General features: G+C 46.9%; 1 protein-coding gene across 4 annotated transcripts in view; it reads right to left on the bottom strand.

The window, feature by feature from the left end:
- The window catches only part of LOC8030454 (serine/arginine repetitive matrix protein 2), a 38,045-nt gene that overhangs the window by 17,500 nt on the left and 3,897 nt on the right, over window positions 1-16,648 (bottom strand). For 2 of the 4 annotated variants that reach the window (XM_042292065.1, XM_042292068.1), the window contains exons 2-3: window positions 10,805-15,966; window positions 3,239-3,591 (exon numbers count right to left, since the gene is read on the bottom strand). In XM_042292065.1, coding sequence (XP_042147999.1) covers window positions 3,239-3,591; window positions 10,805-15,966 — 5,515 coding nt within the window. The remainder of the gene's footprint in view (window positions 1-3,238; window positions 3,592-10,804; window positions 15,967-16,648) is intronic. The other 2 variants (XM_042292066.1, XM_042292067.1) reach the window with 2 other exon arrangements.

The raw sequence follows: 16,648 nt of genomic DNA, 5'->3' as shown, positions 1-16,648 counted from the left end.
ATGCCAAAGGAAAAGATCTAGGCTACCATCAAACAGTGTGATCACATGGCAGCAAAAAGAAAGTACCCCAAAACAAAGAACAGCACAAAGGGCAAAGTAGCTCCAAAAGAGAAATTATGTAGCGTAATACTAAAAAGGTGGGTAAGTGACCATAGATGCAGTCAAACGCCTTTGTAACCAACGTCCCTCCTACAAAAAATTCCAGTTTTACAATTAGAATGTGTCGCCCCGCAAGGCACACGTGACCGCTATTTCGAATTTTCTGAATAACAAGTAACCAATTGCACATAAATTACTGTGCTCAAATGATGCGAATAGAGAACTGGAAACACAGTACAAATGCTGCAATGGCAGCAGCAGAAGCCACCGCTACGAGCCGGTCTTAAGGTTCTGTCAATTTGAGTCTTTGCCCTCAGGAGGAACCATACTGCTGCTCCATATGTTATATGACTTAAGCCAGCTGGCTATGAGCCAGCCATTTATTATGTGGCTGGCTCATAGCCGTTTTCTACAGGGGCCATTTGTGTAATGCAGGAGGGTCACACAATAAATTTACCGGTATAAGAAAGCATGCAGAAAGCATAGAGATGCTCGGTTTTGAATTGGGGTCCATTTGGTTGTGAACTCAATGCCGTGCGAACAGCGCATGCGGGAAGAGAGAGTTTGAAATGTTGTCGCATGGCAGCAAGAACACTGAAACATGGTGGCAGAGCGTGCAGGAGGCAAAGATGAGGAAAAGCACGGGCACATGCTTTAGACGAAACATGGAGACGTGGAATAGCGGGGTTAAAGCTGGGGTGCATCACTGCAGGAGAGGCAGGCTTTGTGTTCCACTTTCACTGGAGCACTAGCTTTGGCAGGGCTTTCTTTCAGAGACACTACGCACAATGATGTTTGCATCATCACGGTACAAAACTCTGCCTCCCAAGTCTATCCGAGCACCAACCCTTGAAGCCACGCACGAGGCATTCTGTGCTACCGCTGTTTTTGCCACGATAGTCTGAGAAAGGGGCGAATGTTTTCAGAGTTTTCTGGCGAGCACTTGTACACACTCAATGCTTTATTCCCGTCTATACTTCATTTCCCTTGTTACAACATTATTAAGTATACTAGCATTGGCTTTGTTTGCTAGTGCACAGATGCTTGACTGGTGCATCATAGCTAGGGTTCAGTGTTTTCAGTATATACCGATAATCACCAAAGAATAACCCCTGAAGGTTTTTTTCCGAAATCGGTAAAACCAAAAAAACACCAAATTGAAGCTTGCATTTAAGAAGAAAAGCCACAGCTTCACGGCGGAAAACTTCTATAAACAACTTTCTCTGTGTCCAACTCGAGCACCGACCACACTGAACTGTCTGCGACGCTGCTTGTTTTCTTCGGGAATTGTTTCTATGTGCTTTATTTAATTATAAATAATGCATATAACGTCGTGTTCTTTTAGAGTGTGCCCAATATACCTTTGCTTTTAACACGATCCCCGATAAACCCCCATTTGTGAGTTTATCGGGGCCCATATGGTAAAAACCCGATTTGTGAGTCGGTGTCTCTTTGTGATATCACAAATAGACACCGACAAACACCGAATGTGGGCAAAAAATTAAAAACTAACCCCAGATTGTGAAGAAAAATAAGTACAGAAAGCACGGAACCCTAATCGGAGCATAAGCGAGGCAGGAGATACAAGCATGAGTGAAGGACAGCTGGAGTCACCTGCCTGAACCTTGATAATAACAGAGGCTGTTCAGACAGTTGAATCACAGCAATGATTTCTGTCCTTTTTTTGAAGGCATGCTATAAGAGCATACCCTACATCTTGAACAAATGAGGTCAATTTCGGTGTAGGTTCATAAATGGGCTCAAGCAGAAGACACTGAAAGCATACAGCGCGTTTTTTCGAGTCGCTGCTATTTCCATTCTTATGGTGCCACCAAACGTTGAGTAGCCAGAATTAATAGTACACTAGAGCCCTCTTAATACATTTTTTCAGGGAGCTGCAAGAGGAAAGTATGATACAAGTAAGCACATGCCGACGACACTCTATGCGTGCTAATCGATGGGACAGAAAGAAGGGCTATCGTAACAATTAATTTCACCTATGTTATTGGTCTCGGATCACATAGACTCGTGTAAAATTAAGCTCCTTATGAGACAAGCTTCTTTGCAAGCAACCGCAGCAGCCCCCTTTCACCGTCGAGGCAGCCGTTTCAAGAGCATGCCAATCTTCACCGAGGTCAAACTAAGGTTCCTTCCGAGTCCTTGTTAAAGCGAGCCCCAAGTGCCCAACTTTATAACTCCACTACAGTCTGGGTTTCAATAAGGGGTCCACGGATGGATAAGCACGTCTTTCGGTTCAACATCATGCAAAGGCTCACATTTGAGCATTCAGTGTTTCGCATTCCACACTTGCAACGAAGTGCCTCAAACAATGCAAACTTGTGCCAGTCCCACGACGTGTGTTATAAAGGCGTCTGACAGTACAGAGGGGCTAAGAGATCAAAAGTAAAGTCAGCAGACACTCTAACAAGAGAAGGAGAGCTCAGTCTAAGAAAAAGAAGTCGAGCACATTATCCTTAGCAATAAATGCCGAGAATTTGCCGAGTCACAGTCTCCAAGCATTCCTGTCCTGCCAAAGCTGCCCTTGCAAGCTTCAAAGGCCTACACTCCATTTCACCTCACGATGTACCATAGCGGAAACTATGGGTCGTGCTAATCGATCCGGCGCTCCACTTGTGCCACGTGGCTTCATGGTCCGCCCAACTAAAAGGTCACAGTGACATGCTCCAAGCAATGGATGAAATTTCGACATATCACATGCCAAACCAATGGAGGCCATCCAGCACGCCACGGCAAAGAACCGAGGATCAATATCGACCACCGAGGGATCTTTTGACATGACACCGGAATCTCGATTACACCGTGGCTTTTCTACGATGAGCCTAGGTCAGATTACGGGCACCTTGGCCGGGAGAGAGCAGTAAGCCAGCGCTTTGCCTCGAGACCACCGGAGCGACCCTCCAAGTTACGAATAGGCCCCAATAGCTTGTAGCATCTGCTACGGTACACCATGAGGTAAAACGAAGTTTGGTGGCTTCCGCAGTCATTTTCCCTTTCTGCAATCCTCCTCGGCTCTTGTTCTCTTCTACATTTCTACATCAATCTCAACTCAGACAGGCCGCGACAGACACTTGCTCTCAAAGAGAAAAGACACACGGGACGCGTTGCAGTTCTGCCTCACCTGTCAGAGCAGCCAGGGACTTCTTGACCTTTGGTTGCTCTTCGCTGGAGGTCCTCGCCGACGGCAGCGCTGCGGCCGCTGCGGCCTCCGCCATGGTCACCGGCATGGCTGCCGGTGCCATCGAGGTCGACGGTGGGGTGGATGAGACGGCCAAAGTCGCGGCCAACGAGGAGCTTGGATCCGCAGCCGCGGCTGCCACTGCCGCCGCCACGACCTTGACCGTGGCGTTGACGGCTGCGGCTGCAGCCACGGGCAGGCCTTTAGCTACCACCCCACGCTGAAGCATGGCTTGCATGTTCTTGCGTGCCGCTTCCAAGAGCTGAGCCTTGTCTACTTTGACCACCGATGGCTCCCTGTGAAGCAAGCGTGCATTGACCGAGATTAAATGGGGCGACGACGGCTTGCTCGTTTAAAACCACGTTGGGGAACATTGAGTTCTGTGCCCCAAAATGAGTTATGAAAAACAAATCAAGGGTATATGTTTCCTAAACTACTATGAGGCACCGTTCAACATACTTGTCTGCCATAAACATCCGTGTCAAATCATGTTTTGTAGAGCTATGCTATTACATATCTTATATGTATATAAACCTTCTGCTTATAATTATTAAACATTGGAGGTTTTACCAGCTAGAGTAGCAATGGTTTCACACCTCTATCTCAATTAAGACAAACAATTTTTTTTTCGTTCTTTTTTTGCAGGATTGAGTTATGTGTTATTTATCCCAAAGTAAGGGCAACAAAGGTATTTCTTCCACGGCCTAGCAAAGTTACCAAGGCTCGATCAACATGCAATGATGAACCTAGTGAGAACATTTGCAAGTTTATTTCACTGTTCTTATGTATTCCAAATCAGGTATTTGAGTTCCCTTCCAAGCCTGAACTTTACCAGTGGCCAAGACTTATACAATGTGCTGTGTGAAACTTCTCAGAGTTTATATTATTAGGGAGCCTTCATGTGCGCTTTGCTAGGATGATACCACCCTTTGTAATACCACCCGCCGACAAACCAGCAGCCATTTTGGTTCTCGGCGATAATCCGTGGGGCTTATAACCCTCTCGGAAACAAGCACCTTATCTCACAAGTTCGGAGCAGCGTTGTGGAACTCATGGAGGGAGGATTAGCATTTTCCCCCTCGGATGGGAGGACCGATGGACACAAAGGCCACTTGCCAGTGCACGGGGAAACAATGAGAGGAACAAAATGGTGGTGGAAGAGGGTGTGGGAAAGGAAAACAGGCAGTTGGCATCACTCTATGCGAAGCGCACATGAAGGCACCCTATAGGCAATGCAGTTTGGCGCTACACGTTGCACCATCTAGCGGCTGTAAAATAAAGAAACTGGGTAGGCCAGGACTGCGCGGTCGCGGGCGGGCGCGTCCAGAAACCACGTGTGAATGTTGCATTTCGGATCGGCGTGAGCTTTTTTGGAACCGTTTTTCATAAAAGTAAATCCCAACTTCACGTCTCTATAACCTCACCGGATTCCTGTGACATCTCGCCTACTCCTAGAGTTCCCCCAAAAAATAAACGTTGATACTGCTGCGTGAAAGACGGCCAGTCGCGAAGGTGACTCAAGCGTCAAACTTCACCGCTTCCCTTCGAGATCTTGGGAAGTAACATGGCGACAGAAGTGGATTAATGCAGTGCGACGCATCAAGCAAGTGAATTTTACAGAAACTGTTGGGGGGGAAGTGAACGAAAATATATGTGCCAGCTTAGAAAGTGGTCGGACGAACTCGTTTTGCAGACTACTCGGCAAAATAACATATTTATACAAGTTGTATTATTAGTTGCTTTGACATCCACACAGGGAGATACGATAGGAACAATCGGGCCGATTGTTGCTTTGCTGCGACGTCGAGAATTGGGCGATCAGGTCTTCAAGCGAAAGGCCCGTCGGCCCGTTCCGGCATTCCTAATTAGGGATGTCGCGAACCACCCTAGGTTCGATTTCGAAAGGTTTCGATATTTGCGAAGCGAACTGAGGTTCGATTTCGAAAAATTTCGATATTTTCGTACCGACCGAGGTTCGATTTCGAAAAATTCGCAACTTTTGACCACAGCGGTGTTTCGAATTCGAAAATTTCGAAGCTTTCACGGTTTCTAAAATTTCGAAATCGAATATTTCGAATATTTTTTTACTTCAGGTTCGATAAATTCGAAGACTTCGAAATTCTTTGAAAAAAAATTCGAAAACTTCGAACGCTTCGAATTTTTATAGACACGAAGTTCGAACAATTCGAAGATTTCGAATTTCTTTTTGCATAAAGTTCGAAAAGTTCGAAGGTTTCGATTCTTTTTTAACGTTAAATTCAAAAAAAAAAAAAAAACTTCGAAGATTTTGAATTTTTCTCTAATCCAAGTTTTCAAAGTTAGAAGTCCGATTTTCAAGTGTTTCCACAGTTTCAGTTTCAAATAACGTTTTCACGACTCACTGGTTTTTACAAATTCAAGTTTAGAAAAGTTAGGGTGTGATATCTAGATTCTGCGAAGTTGGTCAGGCAATTAAATGAGGCGACGAGTGTCCCGGCCGGACGTGCTAGAATATTTGCCAGTGCAGAATTGTGACCGCCAGCCCTGGGGGGGGGGGGGGGGGTCTTCAACCTGCATCACGCAGTAGTGATTGCACGAACACACTGTTTTACGAGACTCATCCAGTTCGAAACGGCCAGGGGCGAGCAGGAGGTTGAGGCTCAGAAAAACCTTGATGCGACCTGGCAAACTAGCTCGCCACCCCTTGCACGCTGGTAGTGATCCGATCCGGTGAAGTTTATAATGGTCCTGTAGGTTTATTTTCTGGGACGGAGGAATCGCCTCGCAAAAAGCACAAAAGCCGACACAACTCGAGGTCGAGGAGCGTTCTACCATACAAGTGGCGTCGAAAGAGGAAAAACGGGGGGAAGAGGGTAGCGAATGGGGAGGGGGGGGGGGGGGGGGTGCTTCAGCCTCCTTCTTCCCCTTGCAGGTATTTCGGACTGTTAAAGAAAACAATACGGGGAAAGAGGGCGTGGTCGAGCTTATTTTAATCTGAAATTATTTATGCATATGTATAGCTACTGTCGCTCTTCACTCCATAAAAGGTTGCGTAGATGTTCATTGTTAGAAACTCGTTGTCAGAAGGCACTGCTCGTCACATGCTTAGTGGTTCGGAAGTTCAAAGCTGTCTTTTCGACCTAAACACCTGTGCCGATAGTAAAAAAAAAAAAAAAAAAGAATAAATGCGGGAATAAAAAGCAGGAAAAAAAAACTATCGAGAATTCGTCGGAAGTGTTCTATTCTTGCATATTCAGAGGTTCAGAACTTCGAAACAAGTTTCTTTTACCAAAATGTGTACAGGCTAAAAGAAACACGTCCCAGGAACGTGAAGCGAAAAAAAAAGTTTTCTTTTAATGACGTGCTGAACTTGAACACTATTAGAAATCTTCTGCCATGAGTTAATTTATTCCTTAACGTGAAAAAAAACAATGAATATATTATTTTGTATTCTGCAGATGGCAATGATATGTACTGTGTGTGGTGTTAATTTAAATGCGGTACCTCAAACAACTTAGACGAAAATAAACATCAAGTTTAGGTCATAATTGCATGCAGGTACATGTTTGGACATTTCTTCGAAACTCACGTTGAATAACAATAATCACATCTTAAGACGGCACTTACCTAGGCTATACATAGATCATTCTTAAAAAAGTATAACATATCTACCATAAATAGCTCCGGCTGCAGCGTGCTTCAAATCTGGCACAAACGATAATCGTCAAAAACCCGTCGTCCTTCCTCGCCCCTTCGGGGATTTATTTCTTTAAACCTAAGCATGCCAGAACATTGAAATAAACGACATTGTCTTTCGTAAGGAACGCAGCACCGCGTGTAAAAGTTCGAGAAAAAAAATTACGAATGTACACCACTACCTGAAATCAAATGAAACCGTCCGCCGGTCTTTCGAAGTTCGACGAACGTCGAACTTTTACCCTAAAAGTTCGAAGTTCGTCGAACCTCTGACTTTTCAGAATTCGAAAGTTCGAAACTTTTCGAATTCTCTTGATAAATAAGTTCGAAAGTTCGAAATTCATCGAATTTGTTGGTCAGTCAAGTTCGAAAGTTCGACAAGCATCGAACCTTGCAGCGCAATAAGTTCGAAAGTTCGAAAAAGATCGAATTTTTTAGCGTAATAAGTTCGACGGTTCGAAAAGCGTCGAACTTCTTAGCTTAACAAGTTCGAAAATTCGACCTCCGTCGAATATTACGATATAGAAAATTCGAAAAATCGAAATCTTTCGAACCTTTCGAACCGCTTGATTCGATCATCGAAACTTCGATTCGAAAAAAGTTCGCGGCATCCCTATTCCTAATGCCGTTCGGCACGCGTGGTCGCCACCAAAACCTTCCAAACCTGCGAGTTTTCAGATAGTGGATTTTCGTAGCACAAAGTTTTGTTTGTTTCAGCAACCAAATTTAATGCTGAATCTGGTAACGAATGTGACGGCGTGCAGACAGCAGGATGCTAAGTTTTTCTTTTAAAAAAGCTAGTGCGAAGCGTAAATATCCTTCTTACTCGTACACTTTGTTGCCTGTCGCCTTTTTACACCAGGCTTTGCAATATGCGTATACGGTTCTGTAGCATGCAGAGCTTGATTCTAATTACCCAAATTTTATTCTAGTGTGTGTGGGCGTCGGGAGGAGAGGACAGCCGAGCGAGGTGCGAGCAGGGGCCAGCCGGCGAGGAAAGAGGAAGAACGTGCTGCACGAGGCTGGGGCCGGGCAGGAACGATAGAGCCGTTCTGGCTGGTCTGGCCCATGGCAATTCCCAGGAGCATTCCACCAGCGAAGTTCGGATCAGGACTGGCGGAAGCGGCGAGTCCTGGCCATACCGGCCTGGGCTATGACGATCCCCGAGTGGCTACGCAGCAAGACCCTGGCTGTGATAGCCCGGAACAGCTAGCCTACGCAGCGCTGGCGTAAAGGGAAGGGCGATCCGCAGGTCTGGGCACGGACCCCGACTGCGAGCTCAGAACGAAGGGCGACAACTAGGGTCGGCGGTTCTGGACTGCCGGCTCTCGAAGACGAGCAACCGGGTAGCACAGTAAACCGATTCGCTGCCTTCTCGTTGTGTTGAGTCACTTCCTGGGAGATGAGCGAAGCGCACATACCGATCGGGCGCCGATTATTATATAGTGGTGAAGACAACTCAAACTGGTGTCCAAATGACAACTTAGAATATGCTTTAAACACTTCAACCTTTCAATGCTCCTAAAAAAAAAAGAAGAAAAAAAAAAAAAAAAAAAAAGCACATAAAAGAACCAGGGACTCGGCGCGCACATACACACGAGGACTGCTGAAATCGGGGTCGCCGCCGCTCGCCACGGCCCGACGGGCAGACTGGTCGCCCCAGACACACACGCCTCCGCTCGTGGCGCTGAATGCAGCGCACTCGTGGCGCCGCCTGGCCATTGCCAGCTGGCTATATATTATACGAGACTTAGCAGGTACCACCATGCCACTGAAAGCAGGGCTGGGCAGAGATACCCCAAAAAGTATTCTGGAATGTAATCCCTCAGATACTTGTATTTTAAAGTCAAAATACAGATGCTGAGATACATTCATATTTTATGCAACGGGATATCCCCGACAAACTTCTGCAAAATTGACATAAAAGTATTCCAGAATACAGATACATACAGATATGTTATTCCTGAACAGTTGTAGGGGGTGAGGGTGCAGTTTGCAGCAAACGCAAATGGTGGTGACTGTATTCCTCTATGTCAGTTTATGCACCTCCCCTTACCTCAAACTCTTCATCTACTCTTAACAAAAAAAAAAAATCTCAAATGCCACTAAAAAAAGCATTGTTGCCCCCAGTAACCAGGAGACCAATGTTTGCTTACCATGTCAGACAAAATGGCTGACATGACCGACGATTTCCTCCTCTCCACTCATCTCCTTTACCTGTTCGCTTTGGTAAAGTGGAAAAAGTAGAGGGCTTTCTGGGAGGAGCTTATTCTGCTATTCTTGAAAGTGACTGCTCTTTCAAGCCACCTGTCTTTCTTTTTTTTTTCCTCTCTATTTTGGCAATTGTCATTTACCAGGCACTAAGCTTCCTTTCTGTGGAGAAGGTTATCTGCAGGGTTCATATTACAAATTCTGGGGCTCTTACACCAAAACAATGTTTTTTTATGGTAAAAATCCAACAGGTTGTTTTTGACAACAAATGAAATGAGATACCGAAGCCTGGCAAAGCATCGCAATACAAGTGATGCATTGCAAATGTATTTGACTACTGAAATACAAATACATTTTTCAAAAGTATCTTGAGAGATATTCAAAAGTATTTCTCAGATACTATTGCACTATATTTACTGCCCGGCATTGACAGAAAGGTATGTTCTTGAAACATTGCCATGCCATGGAAAAAAGCTTAAAATAGTTGAATGTAACTCTCCATGATAAAAAAGCTAATACTGTTCGCAAAAAGTTAAGAAAGAAGAAGTTAAGAAGCTCCGACTCCAGCACAACTTGTTACATTCTGCCATGCTTTGGCTCCACGTGTTCATGAAATGCCGAAATGATAACAGAAGTAGAAAGCTTGGGATGGAGAACGAGTTTCTACTTCATTCTTAACCTGTGACTGACTATAGTAGTTACATGCCTGTTTCATAGCTCATTTCAATCACCAGAAAATTATGCAAAGTTCCACCTCTCCGCACTATGACGAAACAAGATTTCCTAGACAAAACTACTTGCATGCTATCAAAACTAACACCATACCCCAAAAATTTATATGTGAAAACAAGACAGCCGACAACCTAGACACTAATTACAGCAACTGTATATGGAAAGAAAATTTAATAACAAAGAAAAGCAAAAAACGAAAAAAATTAGCAATCCCATGTTCATCCAGAGTACAGTCGCAGCAATAGCTGTGGTACGTCGCGGCTAAGTCGTCAGGAACTGGTGTCGTGTTCACGCACTATGGGGTGTGTGAACAAAAGTGCTCGGAAAACAATTAACATCTGACCATTTTGTTACGAACCATTCCAAACACTTTTGTTTTTTTTATTGTTGCGCAGCGCATGAATGCGCATCTCCCGGCACGAGCTCTTGGCATTGCGACTGCTACAACAGCATTTTGTTATCGGCCACTACAAAGTCTGACCGCTTTTGTTTCTTTTTTGTCTTGAAGCGCCTGAAAGCGTGTCTCCCGGCACGAGCTCTTGGCACTTACAGTGCTACAACGGCATTTTGTTATCGGCTATTTTTTGTGTCCAGAGAGCGCATGCAGTGGGCATCGGGTGCTACAAAAGCCCAAAGTATAGAGCGGGTCATTTAGGCTGTGGCACAGCTCAGTGATAATGCTTCCGCCCCATACGCAGTAGACCCACGTTCGATTTCTGCGGGCAATCCTTTCGTAGGGTTTTGCAACATTGGCGACAGACGCCCTACATCGCCAACTACAACATCAACTACAACGGACGTCATTTCCAGTAGTGGGAAGAGCCCATAACAGCTATCAATGTAAAACACGAGTCCATGAAGTACGGTGAATAAAAGCATGCCCACAAGTACCTTTCACGACTGCGACTCTTCCTCAGTCGTCGCCTTTCGGAGCTGCGGCTCCTGGACCTCCGGCGGCTCCGGCTTCGGCTTTTCTTGCGTATCGGGGACCTCCGCCTGCTGAGGCTTCTCCTGCGCAATCTTTCCCGGCTCCGGCTCTTCCTTCGAATGGGCGACCTGACCCGGCTACGGCTTCTTTTCCTGTCCCGGCTTCTGCTCCTGTTTCTGTCCCTGCTGCGACTTTTTCTTCGTTCCCGACTTCGGCTTCTTTTCTTGTCGCGGCTTCGACTACGACTATTCTTCCTCTCTCGACTTCTTCGTTTCTCCCTGCTGCGGCTTCGCTTTTTGTCTCTGCTGCGGCTCCTCCTCTTGTCCCGGCTGCGGCTCCTCTTCTTGTCTCTACTTCGGCTTCTTTTCTTGTCTCGGCTGCGGCTCCGTTTCTTCTCTCGACTTTTGCTCCTCTTTTTTTCGCGGCTGCGGCTTCTCTTTTTGTCTCGGCTGCGGCTCCTCTTGTCACGACTGCGACTTCGTTTTTTCTCACGGCTTCGGCTTCTTTTTTTCTCCCTGCTGCGACTTCTCTTTTCCCGGCTGCGGCTCCTCTTTTTCTCTCGGCTACGGCTTCTCTTCTTTTCCCGGCTGCGACTCCTCTTTTTTTCCCGGCTACGACTCCTCTTCTTTTCCCGGCTACGGCTTCGTTTCTTCTCTCGACTGCGGCTACGCTTCTTTTCACGACTGCGGCTTCGCCTCTCGGGGCTGTGACTTTTTTTCTTCTCCCGGCTACGACTTCTTCTCTTCGGAGATACACTTTTGCTTCTCTGGCGCTTACGCTTCTCTGGAGTAGGGCTTCGCTTTCTCGAGCGAGAATCTGCCCCGTCCTTGGACCTACTTGGGGATGGTGACCTCGACATGCTTGAACTGCAACTCCGAGGCTTCGAAGTGGTACCACCTTCACCATGGGGCTTTATGGGGGAGCTGTCGCCCTGCCGTGGTCGATCTTGATCAAGGTCTTTGGAAGAGGGTGCCTCCTCTACCTGACTGACATCTGTCGACGCAAGTTCTTCTCGATCAATGTTTACCTGAGCAAAGGATTCCTCCCTTTCTGCAACAGGAGATTTGTCATTGGATACCTGCTTGGCATCAGTAAAACTTTCACTGGGTGGCACCTCTTTTTCGTCTAGAGTCTTGTCAATGATTTCAGTTTTTGTCTCTATAGGGTCGCTCTTCGACAAAGTCGGTATCTCTTCAAGGTCGGGGGCGATGTTGGTGACAGTTGCTGAATGGTCTAAATGCTGACCAGTGGAAATAGCCAAGTCTGTCTGCTGGCTGCTTGACCCCAGGTCAGATGCTGACTGACGTTCAATGACACCATCCAACTGCGCCATTGGATCATGCTTTTGGCTGCTTTCAGCAGGCAGTTCGGTAGCTTCTACAGAGCTTACCTCAGGTTGGAGTTCTGTAGTGACACTGTCGCTAACAAGGTCCAAATGCTTTCCCTGTTCAAGAAGAGAGTCCTCTCCTCTAGTGATTGTGCCTTGTTGAGGTAACACAGTATATTCTTCAGAATTCATCTCTACATCTTTCACAGACTCATTGAAAATTTTAACTGAGTCTGCTTTGCCATTATCATGGGGCTTCTCCTCAGCAGGGTCTGGTAGATTGTCACTTTTTTGAGGAGTGCTTTCAGTGTCACTTTTTTGCTCAGCTTTACAATCTGGTGATGATGACTCCTTGCACCGAGAGCTCTTCTTCTTAGATGACTTCTCCTTGCCATGTTTTCCCTTCTTCGAAGACTTCCTCTCTTTGCTGCGGCTCTTTCTTGACTTCTTCTTCTCCCTGCTTCGGCTTCTCTTCTTCGAAGACTTGTCCCTGCCTTTGCTGTGGCCACGTCGAGACTTTTGCCGCTGCTTGCTACGGCTTCTCCTGGGGGACTTGCTGGCACTCCTCCGACGGGGCGAGCGTTGCCTCCCTCGACTCCCGCTCCTGTTCCTGGAGGACCTACGTCGACCCCTGCTGCTGCTTCTGCGTGGGCGCTTCCTGTCTCTGCTTTGGCTCCTTGAGCGGTGCCTGCTACGTGACCTACGCTGTCTGCTCCTGGACCGCTTCGACCGTTGCTTTTCTTTGCTCGTACTCCTTTCCTTCCGAGATCTCTTTTTACCTCTGCTTCGGCTCCGACTTTTCCTATCTTCGCTTCGACTGTGACTCTTCCTGTCCCTGCTACGGCTTCTCCCGTCCTTGCTGAGGCTGCGACTTTTCTCTTTGCTTTGACTTCGACTCCGCCTGTCTTTGCTCCGACTACGACTTTTGCCTCTGCTAGGGCTCGGGCTTTTGTTGTGGCTGGGGCTGGGGCTACGGCTCTCATCTTTGCTTTTGCTAAGGCTTTGCCCCCCATCCTTGTCATTGAGGATGCTAGTCTTACTCGAAGAACCACTAACGTCGACAGCCAAATCCTTGGTACTTGACAAAATGACATCACCCAACGACGGCATGGAAGTACTAGACAACTCTTGAGCTTCGTTGTTTCCCAAATCAGCCGCAGCCTTTGTCGGTTCAGAAGTCTCGAACATAGACACCTTATTGTCCTGAGGACCTGTCCCGTCTCCAATGGTCGCCACAACACTAGGACCTTGATGAAGGGCTTCCTCCATAGCAGTCTCCCCACTAGTAACCTTTCCCGGGCGGCGTGACGAAGTAGAGATCTTCTCTGGTTGCTCTCCACCTGAAGAGGACCTGTTCCCAATCGCGGTTTGAACAGGACGATCCTGAATCTGCGACTGGGCGACAGGATGCACCCCTGCTGCGGCTGGTAGTACGGCCTGTTCTGGTGGCAGTTCATTCTCTGAATCTCTTTGCTTAGGTTCGTCATACTGCAATGGCACAGCAGAAAAACATCCTGCTCCGCTCACACGGGACGCTCTGGTCGCTTCTCCCGAGACAGGATAAGGTCGAATAGGGGATGCCTTAGTCGACTTTGCCTCTTCCATAGCCGTTTCCAAGACGTAAACAGTCTGAGCTTCAATGGCAGCACCACTTGGAAGCGGTGCCCTCTGCTCAGCCACTGGACCAAGTGCAACATTGTGAAATTGTGCCCTAGCAGGGCTTCTATCTTCCAGCTTTGCTTGTAAAACATTCTCCTTCGGTGCCTCGAGCGTCTCAAAGATATTCTTCTCTCTCAGGATCGGCTTAACTTGTCCGACCGGCTTGTTTAAGTCAATCTTGACACGCTGCTGTGGCCTCGAATCGCTGAAGCCCCATAAACCCTCTGGTTTTACCGGAGCCTCTCCCGAGTGCAGCTCTGTAAGCAATCCGCTCGTTGCAACCTGAGCGTCCTGCACTGTTCCCCGGCCGTCATAAAAGCTGCGAGAAATGCCAGGTGGCTGATAAAGGCACTCTACAGCCCCATAGCTGCTGCTAAAGGTCTCTTCAACCTCTAACATGCCCCCTGACAGGGGTGAATTTGAGATGTCCATGTCTTCTACAGCAGTCTCACAGGTGTCCACAACACATCTCGTGGGCTTTGTGTCGTCGTCTGATCGTGGAGATTCTCCTGGTAGCAGTATTGTCTCTGGGTCTGGATACTTAATATTCTCCAATGCCACCGTTGGAATACTTTTACCAGAGGATGCAGGTAAAGGCCCACCTTCTTGTACATTTTCTGGGTCGTTCATCGCAGGTTTGACAGTGGTCTCCTCAGCAGCTGGAGGCTTAGCAACACCAGTTGGCATAGCCCTATCAGGACTAGACTCTTCATCAAGGAAGGTGGCATCCTCCTCCTCAAATGGACCATAAAGCACGACTTGATTCTTGGATGAACTGGTCTTGTCATCAGTCTTAGAATCTGCTTGTTCATTTGAATCTGGAACCGTGGTAGTGTTTAGGCTACTGCTGTCTACAATTTCGTTTTTTTCGCTCGGCCCATCTCGCCCTAGAGCCTTTCGCTCATTGCTTGAGCTTCTCCGATCTGTGCTTTTTCTCGCTGTTCGCTTTTCTCTGCTCTTACTAGCTGCCCTCTCTCTTGAGGAGCTGCGACTTCTTGAATGTTTCAAGTCAGACCTGCGACCACTTGACGAGCGTTTCTGACTGTTGCTCCTCCTTGCACGTCTTCGGCTGCCACTACGGCTCCGTCTTGACCGTCTCTGGCTTCGGCTGCGACTGCGACTGGATCTAGACTGCTTTGTAGTGTAGGAACGGTTGTGGCTACGACTCCGACTTCTCTTTAATAAATTCCGGCTGCGACTGTGTCTGCTACTTGACCGCCTACGACTAGGTCCGTCTCTTGATTGTCTTGGACTGCGACTTCGCCGATTCGATCGCTTAGGGCTGTGGCTGCGCCTAATTGTCTGCTTGGGAGAACGGCTGCGTCGGCTTGGTAGCCTGCGGTCACGACTACGACTACGACTGTTCCTGGACCGCCTGCGGCTAGGGCTACGACTTGCCCTGGACCTTTTGCGGTCACGAGCTTCGTTGCTAGATCGTCTTTGCTGACGGGTTCTGCTTCTGCTAACGCTTCTCTCCCGGCGTTCCCTTGAACTGTTGCGGCGACTTCTGCTGTCACGGCGAGCCCTTGAGCGGTCATCTTTTTGAGTACTCTTTCTAGAAGGACTCCTCCGCGTGTCTTCCTTTGTCTTTTCTTCTGTCGCATCTGGGTCTTCCGACGAGGAACCAGAAGAACGACAACGCTTCGTCCTGTAACTGCGGAGCTTCTTTTTTCCTTGCTTTTTAGGAGATGACTCATCATCTGATGGATCGTCTACATCTGCAGAAGCCTTGCTATTTTTTTCGTCTTTGTCGGAAACCACTGAACCATCCATTTTCTTTGGAGGATCTTCTATAGTATCCTTTGACAGTGAAGTTTTGGTGTTGGACTCTTCAACGAGCTCTCCGTTAATATTCTTCCGTGGTGAACCTTCCGAATCTGCTGAAGTGGTCGAAGGGTGAGATCTTTCTTTGAATGCAGCAGACTCTTTGGCTGGTGACGACGGAGGGGACTCTGAAACCTTGCCGCTAGGAGTCTCTGCAGTTCCAGCAGCACCATTCATGCCAGGCTGCTTCTGATCTTGAGCATCCGACTTTCCCTGAGGCTGAGTGTCACCACCACCCTTAGTGTGAGAATCCCCTCTTTTAGCAGTCACCTCAACCCAGCACTCATCGTCGCTTGAATGCTTTTCCTCTTGATCCTAGAACATATCAACATAGTACACTTTAATATTTTTGTTCACAAGAAAAAAATATGTATTATAAAAAACCCTATCAGTTGCCATAAAACCTTGCACTATCATTCATAAAGCAAGAATGAAAGAAAAAATGGCAAATTAAAGATTAACTACTGAGCTTTTTAAACAGAGCCAGAAGGTATAAAGAATCATGGATGTGGAATAGGGAAATTTAGAAGTACATCTAACACTTCAAGATTTTGAGACTCCAACCTAAGCTTTGTGACCCTATCCATGTAAGAAATGACAGCACACACGCAGTCTTTGTGAGCTACATAGGGACATAGTTCGTCAACAAGTCGGCAGTGGCATTTAAGAGATATAGTCAAATCTTACTCAAAGTTCTGAGTCAGACAATTATTGATTTTAAGCAGAAGGATCGAACCTGATTTTAAGTCTGTATTGATAGATTTCCTTTGATTTAAATGAATATATGAAAAATCCTTATGGCATTGCACACAGCTATAGAAGTCTTTATGTATATGCAGGGTGCCTAACAAATTATTATTTTGAGATTCCCCGACTTTTTTAGGTTTTCTCTGACAAGTTCAGGTTAAATTCCCTGACCACCGTAGAGGCGGTTAAGTATATAAGACCATTACAACACAAGGCATTAAGCATTGAGCACTGCAAGGATAATTTTGCA

Source organism: Ixodes scapularis, unplaced genomic scaffold, assembly GCF_016920785.2.
Source record: "Ixodes scapularis isolate PalLabHiFi unplaced genomic scaffold, ASM1692078v2 PGA_scaffold2__306_contigs__length_199485367, whole genome shotgun sequence".
Lineage (NCBI taxonomy): Eukaryota > Metazoa > Arthropoda > Arachnida > Ixodida > Ixodidae > Ixodes > Ixodes scapularis.
This window is presented reverse-complemented; position numbering and strand designations above follow the sequence as displayed.